The sequence below is a fragment of the Oncorhynchus kisutch genome, linkage group LG30 (genome assembly GCF_002021735.2).
Source record: "Oncorhynchus kisutch isolate 150728-3 linkage group LG30, Okis_V2, whole genome shotgun sequence".
Taxonomy (NCBI): domain Eukaryota; kingdom Metazoa; phylum Chordata; class Actinopteri; order Salmoniformes; family Salmonidae; genus Oncorhynchus; species Oncorhynchus kisutch.
This window is the reverse complement of record NC_034203.2, coordinates 15,065,280-15,078,387: the sequence shown is the minus strand read 5'-3', so window position 1 is coordinate 15,078,387 and position 13,108 is coordinate 15,065,280. Positions and strand designations below refer to the sequence as shown.

Here is a 13,108-nt window from a genome sequence, read left to right as displayed (position 1 = left end):
ATCTAACTAAGGTGTTTGGTGCAGTATTTAGCAGGAGTCGCGTCTCGTTGAATGACAGCCTTTACTGAAGAATTCTTACTGTTGACCAATCACCGATGAAGGGGCGTTGACTTCGGCTCTGAACTTAGCTTGCCTCCAGAAAAAAATGTTTTGTGCCTTTTTAACAACCGGGGGGAAAAACACAAGTCCAAAGCGTCACTAAATGTCGTCATAATGTACACTACCGTTCAAAAGTTTGGGGTCACTTAGAAATGTCCTTGTTTTTAAAAGAAAAGCACATTTTTGTCCATTTAAAATAACATCAAATTGATCAGAAATAGAGTGTAGACATTGTAAATGACTATTGTAGCTGGAAACTGATTTTTAATGGAATATCTACATGGGCGTACAGAGGTCGACCGATTTAATCGGAATGGCCGATTTTAATTAGGGCCGATTTTAATAACAATCGGAAATCTGTTATTTTTGGACACCGATTTGGCCTATTTTTTTTAAAATATATTTTTTTACACCTTTATTTAACCAGGCAAGTCAGTTAAGAGCACATTCTTATTTTCAATGACGGCCTAGGAACGGTGGGTTAACTGCCTTGTTCAGGGGCAGTTAAAAAACAATCAATCAATCATAACCACTAGTTAACGGTGGTTGATATTACTAGTTTATCTAGCGTGTCCTGCATTGCATATATTCGATGCGGTGCGCATTTGCGGACTATCTTTGCTCCAATGTGTACCTAACCATAAACATCGATGCCTTTCTTAAAATCAATACACAGAAGTATATGTTTTAAACCTGCATATTTAGCTAAAAGAAATCCAGGTTGGCAGGCAATATTAACCAGGTGAAATTGTGTCACTTCTCTTGCGTTCTTTGCACACAGTCAGGGTATATGCGATAATAATAAACGTTTTGTTTTCGAAATGATAGTTTCTGGATTTGACCATATTAATGACCAAACGCTCGTATTTCTGGGTGTTATTATGTTATAATTAAGTCTATGATTTGATAGAGCAGTCTGACTGAGCGATGGTAGGCAGCAGCAGGCTCGTAGCATTCATTCAAACAGCACTTTTGTGCGTTTTGCCAGCAGCTCTTCGCAAGCACAGCGCTGTTTATGACTTCAAGCCTTACAGCCTAATGGCTGGTGTAACCGATGTGAAATGGCTAGCTAGTTAGCTGGGTGCCCACTAATAGCGTTTCAAACGTCACTCGCTCTGACACTTGGAGTAGTTGTTCCCCTTGCTCTGCATGGGTAATGCTGCTTCGAGGGTGGCTGTTGTCGATGTGTTCGTGGTTCGAGCCCAGGTAGGGGCGAGGAGAGGGACGGAAGCTATACTGTTACACTGGCAATACTAAAGTGCCTATAAGAACATCCAATAGTCAAAGGTATATGGAATACAAATGGTATAGAGAGGAATAGTCCTATAAATACTATATCAACTACAACCTAAAACCTCTTACCTTGGAATATTGAAGTCTCATGTTAAAAGGAACCACCAGCTTTCATATGTTCTGAGCAAGGAACTTAAACATTAGCTTTTTTTACATGGCACATATTTCACTTTTACTTTCTTCTCCAACACTTTGTTTTTGCATTATTTAAACCAAATTGAACATGTTTCATTATTTATTTGAGGCTAAATGGATTTTTATTGATGTATTATATTAAGTTAAAATAAGTGTTCATTCAGTATTGGTGTAATTGTCATTATTACAAATAAATAAATATAAATCGGCCAATTTTAATCGGTATCGGCTTTTTTTGGGTCCTCCAATAATTGGTATCGGCGTTGAAAAATCATAATTGGTCGACCTCTTGTACAGAGGCCCATTATCAGCAACCATCACTCCTGTGTTCCAATGGCACGTTTTGTTAGCCTTTTAAAATTATAAACTTGGATTAGCTAACTGATCATTAGAAAACCCTTTTGCAATTGTTAGCACAGTTGAAACTGTTATGATTTAAAAGAAGCAATAAAACTGGCCTTCTTTAGACTAGTTGAGTATCAGCATTTGTGGTTTCGGTTACAGGCTCAAAATGGCCAGAAACAAAGAACATTCTTCTGAAACTCATCAGTCTATTCTTGTTCTGAGAAGTGAAGTCTATTCCATGTGAGAAATTGCCAAGAAACTGAAGATCTCGTACAACACGGTGTAATATTCCCTTCACAGAACAGCGCAAACGGGCTCTAACCAGAATAGAAAGAGGAGTGGGAGTCCCCGGTGCACAAATGAGCAAGAGGACAAGTACATTCGTGTCTAGTTCAAGAAACAGACACCTCCCAAATCCTGAACTGGCAGCTTCATTAAATAGTACCCGCAAAACACCAGTCTCAACATCAACAGTGACGAGGTGACTCCAGGATGCTGGCCTTCTAGGCAGAGTTGCAAAGAAAAAGCCATATCTCAGACTGGCCAATAAAAAGAAAAGATTAAGATGGGCAAAACAACACAGACACTGGACAGAGGAACTTTACCAAGAAGGCCAGCATCCCGGAGTCGCCTCTTCACTGTTGACGTTGAGACTGGTGTTTTGCGGTACTATTTAATGAAGCTGCCAGTTGAGGACTTGTGAGGCATCTGTTTCTTGAACTAGACACTCTAATGTACTTGTCCTCTTGCTCAGTTGTGCACCAGGGACTCCTATTCTGGTTAGGGCCAGTTTGCGCTGTTCTGTGAAGGGAGTAGTACACAGCATTGTACGAGATCAATTTCTTGGCAATTTCTCGCCTTAATTTCTCAGAACAAGAATAGGCTGACAAGTTTCAGATGAAAGTTCTTTGTTTCTGACCATTTTGAGCCTGTAATCAAACCCACAAATTCTGATGCTCCAGATACTCAACTAGTCTAAAGAAGGCCAGTTTTATTGCTTTTTTAATCAGAAGAACAGTTTTCAGCTGTGCTAACATAATTGCAAAAGGGTTTTCAAATGATCAATGAGCCTTTTTAAAATGATGAACTTGGATTATCTAACACAACATGCCATTTGAACACAGGAGTGATGGTTGCTGATAATGGGCCTATGTAGATATTCATCAAATCTGCTGTTTCCAGCTACAATAGTCATTTACAACTTTAACAATGTCTACACTGTATTTCTGATCAATTTGATGTCATTTTAATGGATAAAAATTATTTCTAAGTGACCCCAAACTTTGTGTTGTATGTACAAATTCTACTGAACCGTTTCAGCTGCGAAGCATGTCTGTTATACAAAATACATTCCTAAATAAATGTATTCTCAAAGGTTGTATTTTCCCTCTTAACGCTGTGCACTGAACTGACGTGCATGATTGTTGCTGACACTCCGATGTTTAGAAGAAATGAATTAAACTGCGACGCTCAACTTAAACAGCGGTGCTGCTCGCAAAATAATTTAAAGCCTGTACTTTAACACTCAGGATGTAACTTTATTTACAGTTCTACTGTTCTTGTTTTAACATTACATGGCAGTCAGACAACCCCATTGTAAAATATTTACCTGTGTTCTGTGCCAGATAAATATTCCCCTCGAGACGCATACTATGGCTCTTCACAACATGAGAGGGAAACGTTTATTCTGACCATCTAAAATGATATTCATTTTGGAGTAGAATGTACATTTTTAAAGGTTACCGGAACTGAGTTTCTCAGTCCTTCTGCATCTGTACTCCCTAAGCAAGGGGACTGGAATTGGTTACATTGCAGTTTAATGCATGTACAAAATTATCCGTGTCCCTAAAAGCATGAAAGGGGAGATTGACATAAGTTTCAGTCATGGGGATTTTTTTTCCCCTTTTAAAATAATATTGTCAGGGGTGACCTGATCCTAGATGAGTACTCGTACTCTTAGTTGCTCTGTGAATACGGGCCCAGAGCTGCTGTGGCTAATGCTAAAAGGTAGATTGCTACATAGTGTTAATACTGAAGTTGACCCTGTTCTAACAACCACATTTCTCCCCAGGAGGAGGAGCACCGGAAGCAGGAGGAGGAGCGCCGGGAGGAGGAGCGACGGAAGCAGGAGGAGGAGCGCCGGAAGCAGGAGGAGCTGGAGGCCCTGAGGAGGTGCGAGGAGGAGAAGCGGCTGGAGGATGAGGCGGTGGCGGCCGCGATGGCGTTGGCAAGGCAACAACAGGAAGAGGCGAAGAGGAGGGAGCAGGAGGCCGCGAGGCAGCAGGAGCTAGCCAGACAGAGGCAACAGCAGCAGGAGGCGCTCCGCCGACTACAGCAGCAACAGCAGCAGCAACAGCTAGCCCAGATGAAGGTGACTAATATTATAACACTAACACAACACAAAATACACTGCAGCAGCAGCAACAGCTAGCACAGATAAGGGTAACATACTTAGTATGCACACACTATACACACCTACCACTACACTAGCCCAGGTGAAGGTATGACTACCTTAAACTACACACCATATATAACTACCAAAGTACATTTGAAGTCAGAACATCACTGAATACTGTATTTTAAGATACCTGTAATTTAGCATGAAAAAATTTACTGGTTACCAGACTACCTTCGCTCCTTTTCCCTGTCTCGTAGCTGCCGTCGTCCTCTAAGTGGGGCCAGCAGTCAGCAGTCACGGCAGCAGCCATCTCCCAGTCCCAGAACGCCTTGTCGCTCTCTGAGATCCAGAAAGTAGAGGAGGAGAGGGAACGACAAGCACGAGAAGAGGTGTGAGCATAGGGGCTGAGTTCGTAGAGGGACACTGAGGCACCACAGTATAGTGCTACCAATCTGGACAATGCACAACAGCATTTTGGATACCATAATACAATTTCACTATATATCAACTATTGTTTAAAAAGGCTCTACACTGTTAAAAATCCTTCTCAACCCAACTTTAATCACCTGTCAATCACCAAACTGTTTTCCCGCTATGTTTTATAAGGAGCGCAGTAGATCTCACTCTCCCCATCCCCTCCCTCCATGCAGCAGCGGCGCCAGCAAGCAGAGCTCCTAAAGCTCCAGCAGCAGCAGGCCCTGCAGGAGGCCCTGCAGCCTCAGGCCAAGCTCTCTGGTTGGGGCAGCGTGGCCAAGCAGCCGGCCGCCACCAAGTCCCTGCTGGAGATCCAGAGGGAGGAGGCCCAGCAGGTGAAGCAGAGGAAAGAGCAGGGGGGTGGGAGCCAGCAGCCCAGTCACCCCACCGTCACCCAGTCGAACCGCGCCCAGAACAGAGCTGTGAGTCACTCGTTGGTTTGTTATTTCGTTCATTCATTTAATTTGTCTTCATTCATTCTGGGTAGGTCTTCCATGTCATTTATTTGACTGTGTTGATAGTGGTGTCTAAAACTAGAGGTCAACTGATTTTGATTTTTCAACGCCGATACGGATTATTGGAGGACCCAAAAAAGCCGATACCGATTAATCTGACTGACTTTTTTTATGCATTTGTAATAATGACAATTACAACAATAATTTAGCCTAAAATAAATAATGAAACATGTTAAATTTGGTTTAAATAATGCAAAAACAAAGTGTTGGAGAAGTAAAAGTGCAATATGTGCCATGTAAAAAAGCTAACGTTGGAGTTCCTTGCTCAGAACATGAGAACATATGAAAGTTGGTTGTTCATTTTAACATGAGACTTCAATATTCCAAGGTAAGAAGTTTTAGGTTGTAGTTAATATAGTACTTATAGGACTATTTCTCTCTATACCATTTGTATTCCATATACCTGTGACTATTGGATGTTCTTATAGGCACTTTAGTATTGCCAGTGTAACAGTATAGCTTCGTGCCTCTCCTCGCCCCGAACCAGGAACACATCGACAACAGCCACACTCGAAGCAGCGTTACCCATCGCTCCACAAAAGCCCCTTGCAAGTGCAAGGGGAGTAACTACTCCCAAGTCTCAGAGCGAGTGACATTTGAAACGCTATTAGCGGGCACCCAGCTGACTAGCTAGCCATTTCACATCGGTTACACCAGCCATTAGGCTGATAGGCTTGAAGTCATAAACAGCGCTGTGCTTGCAAAGAGCTGCTGGCAAAACGCACGAAAGTGCTGTTTGAATGAATGCTTACGAGCCTGCTGCTGACTGAGCGGTGGTAGGCAGACTGCTCTATCAAATCATAGACTTAATTATAACATAATAACACACAGGAATACGAGCCTTTGGTCATTAGTATGGTCAAACTGGAAACTATCATTTCGAAAACAAAACATTTATTATTTCAGTGAAATACGGAACCGTTCGGTATTTTATCTAACGGGTGGAATCCCTAAGTCTAAATATAATTTTTAAATTGCACAACCTTCAATATTATGTCATAATTATGTAAAATTCTGGCAAATTAGTTCACAATGAGCCAGGCTGCCCAAACTGTTGCATATACCCTGACTGCGTGCAATGAACGCAAGAGAAATGACACAATTTCACCTGGTTAATATTGCCTGCTAACCTGGATTTCTTTTAGCTAAATATGCAGGTTTGAAAATGTATATTTCTGTGTATTGATTTTAAGAAAGGCATTGGTGTTTATGGTTAGGTACAGTTGTCCAACGATTGTGCTTTTTTCGCAAATGCACTTTTGTTAAATCATCCCCCAGCGTTGCATCGATTATATGCAACGCAGGACACTAGATAAACTAGTAATATCATCAACCATGTGTAGTTAACTAGTGATTATGATTGATTGTTTTTTATAAGATAAGTTTAATGCTAGCGAGCAACTTACCTTGGCTTCTACTGCATTCGCGTAACAGGCGAATGCACTCCTCGTGGAGTGCAATGAGAGGCAGGTGGTTAGAGCGTTGAACTAGTTGTACTGTAACTGACTTGCCTAGTTAAATAAAGGTATAAAAAATTAATCTGCAAAATCGGCACCGAAAAATACAGATTTCCGATTTTTATGAAAACTTGAAATCGGCCCTAATTAATCGGTCGACCTCTATCTAAAACGGTGAACGGTGTTTCTCAAAACTTTCTTTGTGGACCCCCAGATGTTTCAAAGATTAGCACACCTGATTCCGCTAATCAAGGGCTTTGATGATTAGTTGACAAGCTGAATCAGGTGTTCAAATACATTGAACGTCTGGGGGGCCCAGGAGAAGACGTCGGGCAAACACTGCTCTAAATCAGACTACTCTGTTGGAATACTTCCCTTCATTATTTGCCGTAATGACACTGGTTTACTTGAGTTTATTAGGATCCCCATTAGCTACTGTACATACAGCAGCTACTCTTCCTGAGGACCACATAAAACGTACAAATACATGACAAACCCAGTAATAGACAAGAACAACATAAGAGAGTACATTCAAAATAAATTATGAAAGTAAAATAAGTTATATATAGGAAAGACATCAGAAATACTATTTACACACTTCATATTCTTATATACAGTACAGTTAAATTAGATCTTTCAATAGAGGATAGGCACTCTGATGCCAGATGTTTTTTAAAAATCTGTTTTTCTAACCTCTAGTAGCAGAGCATTCCACAATGACATGGCTTTGTACATAGCTGGTCTGACCCGGTTCGATCTCTTTTCCCCCAGACCACTGCTCTGAGTTCCTCAGTGTGGGGCTCGGTGGCCACCAGCAGCATGGGCGGCGGAGCTCCTAACTGGGGCGGAGAAAGCAGCAGCATCTGGGGCGACAGCACCAACTCCAACATGGGCTTCTGGGACGAGACGGCCCAGCCCCCGCCACAGGCCCCGCCCCCCGCCAGGAAGCCCAACGCTCAAAAGAACAACAAGGCCAACGCCAATCTCAGGTACAACCTCAGGACAGTTTTACAGCTCACACCTGCGTGTCTATTTTGGCTGCTTGACTCGAAAGGTTGTGGTCAGGACAGTTCTCTACTACATGGCTATTTTTTACATTTGAGGTTAAAACCTCTTGCAGCCCCCCCCTACTTTGTGCAATTTCTGCCTGAAGACATACCCAAATCTAACAGCCTGTAGCTCAGGCACAGATCCAAAGATATGCATATTCTTGGTACCATTTGAAAGAAAACAATGAAGTTTGTGTAAATGTGAATTGAATGTAGGAGAATAACACACAATAGATCTGGTTTAGATACAACAACAAAAAAACGTATGTTTTTTTTCATTGTTTTATCATCTTTAAAATGAACAAGATAAAACAAACATTCAGATAGGATGATGGGGACAATTTCAGTGAAAAATATAAGAGGGCAACAGTACTTGTGCAAAGTTTCAGAATGATAACTAACCAAAATGAGTGTGCTACATGACATTTATTATGAAGTCACCCAGATGTCCCACACAAGTAGCCCAAATGTACCCAAGTGGCCAAATTGGTGAAAGTATACATTTTGAAACAAATAACTATATACAAAATGGTATTCTAACATAAGACTCCCATTCGGAGTCAGTGTCACTGAAAGAAAATGTTCAGTTGGAATAGTTTCACATATGAGCCCTGTATCAACAGGTATAATAAACAGATATATATAGAGAGTTGAAGGTTGAATATATTATTACCTGCTAGATCTACTGTCTCTTTTATATTATGACATTTCAGCTAGATCTACTGTCTTTATTATATTATGACAGACCAGCTAGATCTACTGTCTTTATTATATTACAACAACACATAAACATGGCGTATTGCTGTTTAGCTCAGCTCATTGGCTATCTACCCAGCTAGATTTCATTACGATCAGTGGTCATTGGGTTAAAAGACAGTCAATCAATGAAACAGCAGGCAAATCATTGGTGCACAATGATGTCATTACTTGTTGTCTTCAAATCGGTTTCTTTCAGTCAATACGAAATGACCCATCATGTTTGGTTGTGTTACAAACAACCCAGTTGATTGCAGTGAAACCAAACATGACTGGAGAAGTCACGTTCTGTGTGGGTTATTTGCCTGGAATGTGTCGTCAAATGGAATGAGACGGAATTCACACACAAGCGGTTCACAAAATGTTTCATGTTAGGCTATAAAAACGGATTTTATCAAACAAAAGATCATCAAAGGTAAACAATTTATTTTAATGCAGTTTGTTGTTATGCTCAGATAATCGCATCGCATTCTTTCACAGTAAATCCTTTTTAAAATCTGACAACGCAGTTGGATTAGCAAGATTCTAGGCTTTCGATACATGTGAGACACTTGTATTTTCATGAATGTTTATTATGACTATTTATGTAGCGAGCACCGTATGTTGTGGAATTTCAGCCCGCTAGCGGGTTCCGTGCACAGAGAGGTTAAGGGGAGAAGCCTATTTTCCCATTAGTCACATCTAATCAAATTTTATTGGTCCCATACACATGATTAGCAGATGCGAGCGTAGCAAAATGCTTGTGCTTCTAGTTCCGACCATATCTAACAATGTAATCTAACAATTTCACAACAAGTACCTTATACACACAAGTGTAAAGGAATGAATAAGAGTATGTACATATAAATATATGGATGAGCGATGGCCGAACGGCATAGGTAAGATGCAGTAGATGGTATAGAGTACAGTATATACATATGAGATGAGGAATGTAGGGTATGTAAATATTATAAAGTGACATTGTTTAAATTGACTTGTGATACATTTATTACATCTCATTTTTTATAATTAAAGTGGCTAGAGATTTGAGTCAGTATGTTGGCAGCAGTGACTCAAATGTTAGTGATGGCTGTTTAACAGTCTGATGGCCTTCAGATAGAAGCTGTTTTTCAGTCTCTCTATTGTGCATCTGTAAAAGTTGGTGTGTTTTTGGCGCTGTTGCGCCTTCTTCACCACGTTGTCTGTGTGGGTGGACCATTTCAGTTTTTCCGTGATGTGTACGCCGAGGAACTTAAAACTTTCCACCTTCTCCACTACTGTCCCGTCGACGTGGATAGGGGAGTGCTCCCTCTGCTGTTTCCTGAAGTCCACAATCATCTCCTTTGTTTTGTTGACATTGAGTGGTTATTTTCCTGACACCACACTCCAAGGGCCCTGACCTCCGCCCTGTAGGCCGTCTCCTCGTTGTTGGTAATCAAGCCTACCACTGTAGTGTCGTCTGCAAACTTGATGATTGAGTTGGAGGCGTGCATGGCCACGCAGTCATCATGATTGAACAGGGAATACAGGAGAGGGCTGAGAGCACATCCTTGTGGGGCCCCAGTGTTGAGGATCAGCGGGGTGGAGATGTTTCATACCCTCACCACCTGGGGGTGGCCCGTCAGGAAGTCCAGGAACCAGTGGCACAGGGCTGGGTTAAGACCCAGGGTCTCGAGCTCAATGACGAGTTTGGAGGGTACTATGGTGTTAAATGCTGAGCTGTAGTTGATGAACAGCATTCTTACATGGGTATTCCTCTTGTCCAGATGGGTTAGGGCAGTGTGGTTGCGTTGTCTATGGACCTATTGGGGCGGTAAGGAAATTGAAGTGGGTATCAGGTAGGGTGGAGGTGATATGATCCTTAACTAGTCTCTCAAAGCACTTCATGAGGATGGAAGTGAGTGCTACGGGGCGATAGTCATTTAGTTCAGTTACCTTTGCTTTCTTGGGTACAGGAACAATGGTGGACATCTTTAAGCATGTGGGAACAGCAGACTGGGATAGGGAGAGATTGAATATGTCCGTAAACACACCAGCGAGCTGGTCTGGGCATGCTCTGAGGACGCGGCTAGGGATGCCGTGGCTAGGTATGCCGTCTGGGCCAGCAGCTTTGCGAGGGTTAACACATTTAAATGTTTTACTCACGTTGGCTGCGGTGAAGGAGAGTCCACAGGTTTTGGTAGCGGACCGTGTCGGTGGCACTCTATTGTCCTCAAAGTGAGCGAAGAAGTTGTTTAGTTTGTCTGGGAGCAAGACATTGTGGTCACACAAGCTCACAGAACGGGACTGCAGAGTGCTGAAGCGCATAAAAATAGTTATAGCATTAGTATACAGTATTAGAGATGTGAGACCGGATATGTGTTTTACTTGTCTTTATACACCTCTAGAACAACTTGTCAAATACAGGTGCATTGAATACTGATGTATTCCTGTCTGGGGAGACAGATTATCAAAGCATGTCATAATAAACTTTCAGTTCAGACCAAGGAGCCCCCCCCCCCCCCCCCCCCCCACCACAGGATACTCTTTTGAAATATGTCTATTATGTACTTGTTATTCTCTGAAAATAAGCACATATTCTTGCACTTCATATGGAAGTTTCACATTTTTCGGCCCTTACCAGTTTGCAATCCCTGAATATGATGATTCACTTACAAATAGGATGATGGTTTAACAGGAAGTCTTTAAAAGTTTTGAGGCCAATGTATCTAATCGTGTGTGTATGTGTGGTAACTGTGTGAGCAGCAGTCGGGCCAATAAGAAGGTGGAGGAGGAGGAGAAGCTGCTGAAGTTGTTCCAGGGGGTTAATAAGAGCCAGCAGGATGGCTTCATGCAGTGGTGTGAGCAGACCCTGCACACCCTCAACACCGCCAACAACCTGGACGGTGAATATATAATATACGCACACACGCCGCCAACAACCTAGGTGCGTCTGAAATGGCACCCCCTATTCCTTAGGGGTTCTGCCCCAAAATAGTGCACTATATAGGGAAAGGGTGTCAATTCAGACGCACCCTAAAGATACCTTGAACCTAAAGTAACCTTGGCTGTGTGTGACCCCATCTTTAAAACTCACCTGGCCCTCTTCCTCTAGTCCCGACATTTGCGTCTTTCCTGAAGGAGGTGGACAGTCCGTACGAGGTGCACGACTACGTGCGCGCCTACTTGGGGGACACGTCCGAGGCTAAGGAGTTTGCCAAGCAGTTCCTGGAACGCCGTGCCAAGCAGAAGGCCAACCAACAGAAAGAGCCCCAGGCCCCACGGAACCAGCAGCCGACTCTCAAACAGCAACAACAGGTGAGAGAAACATGGCACAGCAGTTCATTGGGCAACTGGGGTGTAGCTATCTTTTTAGTAACCAAACGAGACACAAACTTGTAAAAATCAACTTGTTTTTGTTGCAATCTTCTCCATTGCAAAACCTTTTGCTTTGGTGTGCACTAATGAATACTCCCCTGGTTTGGCGTTTAGTTGTATGATAATCGATTGGACTTATATTGCGTTTTTCAAAACACCCAAAGCGCTTTAAATAGTAGGGGGATGCTTTCCTCATCCACAACCAATAGTTGAACTACCTAGTGTTGTGACATTGGTAACATTTTATTATCGATACGATGGAAGGCCAAGTAACGCGATACAACCGGGGAAACAGTTCAGATATGCCTGGCGTCCTGTTCACATCGTCCCCTGACACTTGTTCACATTTTCTTAAAGTTATGCTCATGTGCTATACAACACCTGTCACTGATATTCACACTTCTGCTCAATACAACACATTACTTTACACTGTTCACTTATTAATAGAACACTGCCAAGAAGGGCTAATTTGCTCATATTTGCAAAGGCCTACCTGTGATTTGGCTTGAAGAATGGAGGAAGGAATATAAACTGAACACAAATATAAATGCCACATGCATTTTTGCAGAGTTACAGTTCATATAAGGAAATCGGACAATTGGGGCGCCAGGCCCAGCCAATCAGTGAGTTTTCTTCCCCTACAAAAGGGCTTTATTACAGACAGAAATACTCGGATGTGGATGTCCTGGGCTGGCGTGATTACACACAGTCTGCATTTGAGGCCTGTTGGACATACTGTCAAATTCTCTAAAACGACATTGGAGAGGCGCCTTATGGTAGAAAGAACATTCAATTATCTGGCAACAACTCTGGTGGTGAAATGACATACAATGTATCAACTATGTTCGCGCTGCTCCAATGTATCACAGATGAGGGTCTCCATCCACCCTCGCCGTCACAGCTAAATTATATTTTATAATCTGATGGAGGATTAGATGTGCATGAAGAGCGGACAGAGGGAAGCCGGTGAGTGAGTGAGGGCTGGAAGGGGATGCGGCTGGCGGATTACAGCTGCCACACGTAATATGCGCATGGAAGTCAAGTGGACGTCATTGGACCAGTGTGTAAAATAGACTAGTATTGCCAAAGCAGCAGCTACTCTTCCTGGGGTCCAGCAAAATTAAGGCAGTTTATACAATTTTAAAACATCACAATACATTCACATATTTCACAACACTCTGTGTGCCCTCGGGCCACTACTCCACCACTACCACATATCTACAGTACTAAATCCATGTATAGTGCGTATGT

The 13,108-nt window shown here is 42.4% G+C and overlaps 1 protein-coding gene across 7 annotated transcripts in view; it reads left to right on the top strand.

Moving 5' to 3' along the window:
• The window catches only part of gigyf2 (GRB10 interacting GYF protein 2), a 32,330-nt gene that overhangs the window by 17,167 nt on the left and 2,055 nt on the right, over window positions 1-13,108 (top strand). For all 7 annotated transcript variants that reach the window (XM_020466371.2, XM_020466369.2, XM_020466368.2 and 4 more), the window contains exons 21-26: window positions 3,944-4,243; window positions 4,528-4,659; window positions 4,921-5,166; window positions 7,488-7,705; window positions 11,246-11,385; window positions 11,595-11,797. In XM_020466371.2, coding sequence (XP_020321960.1) covers window positions 3,944-4,243; window positions 4,528-4,659; window positions 4,921-5,166; window positions 7,488-7,705; window positions 11,246-11,385; window positions 11,595-11,797 — 1,239 coding nt within the window. The remainder of the gene's footprint in view (window positions 1-3,943; window positions 4,244-4,527; window positions 4,660-4,920; window positions 5,167-7,487; window positions 7,706-11,245; window positions 11,386-11,594; window positions 11,798-13,108) is intronic.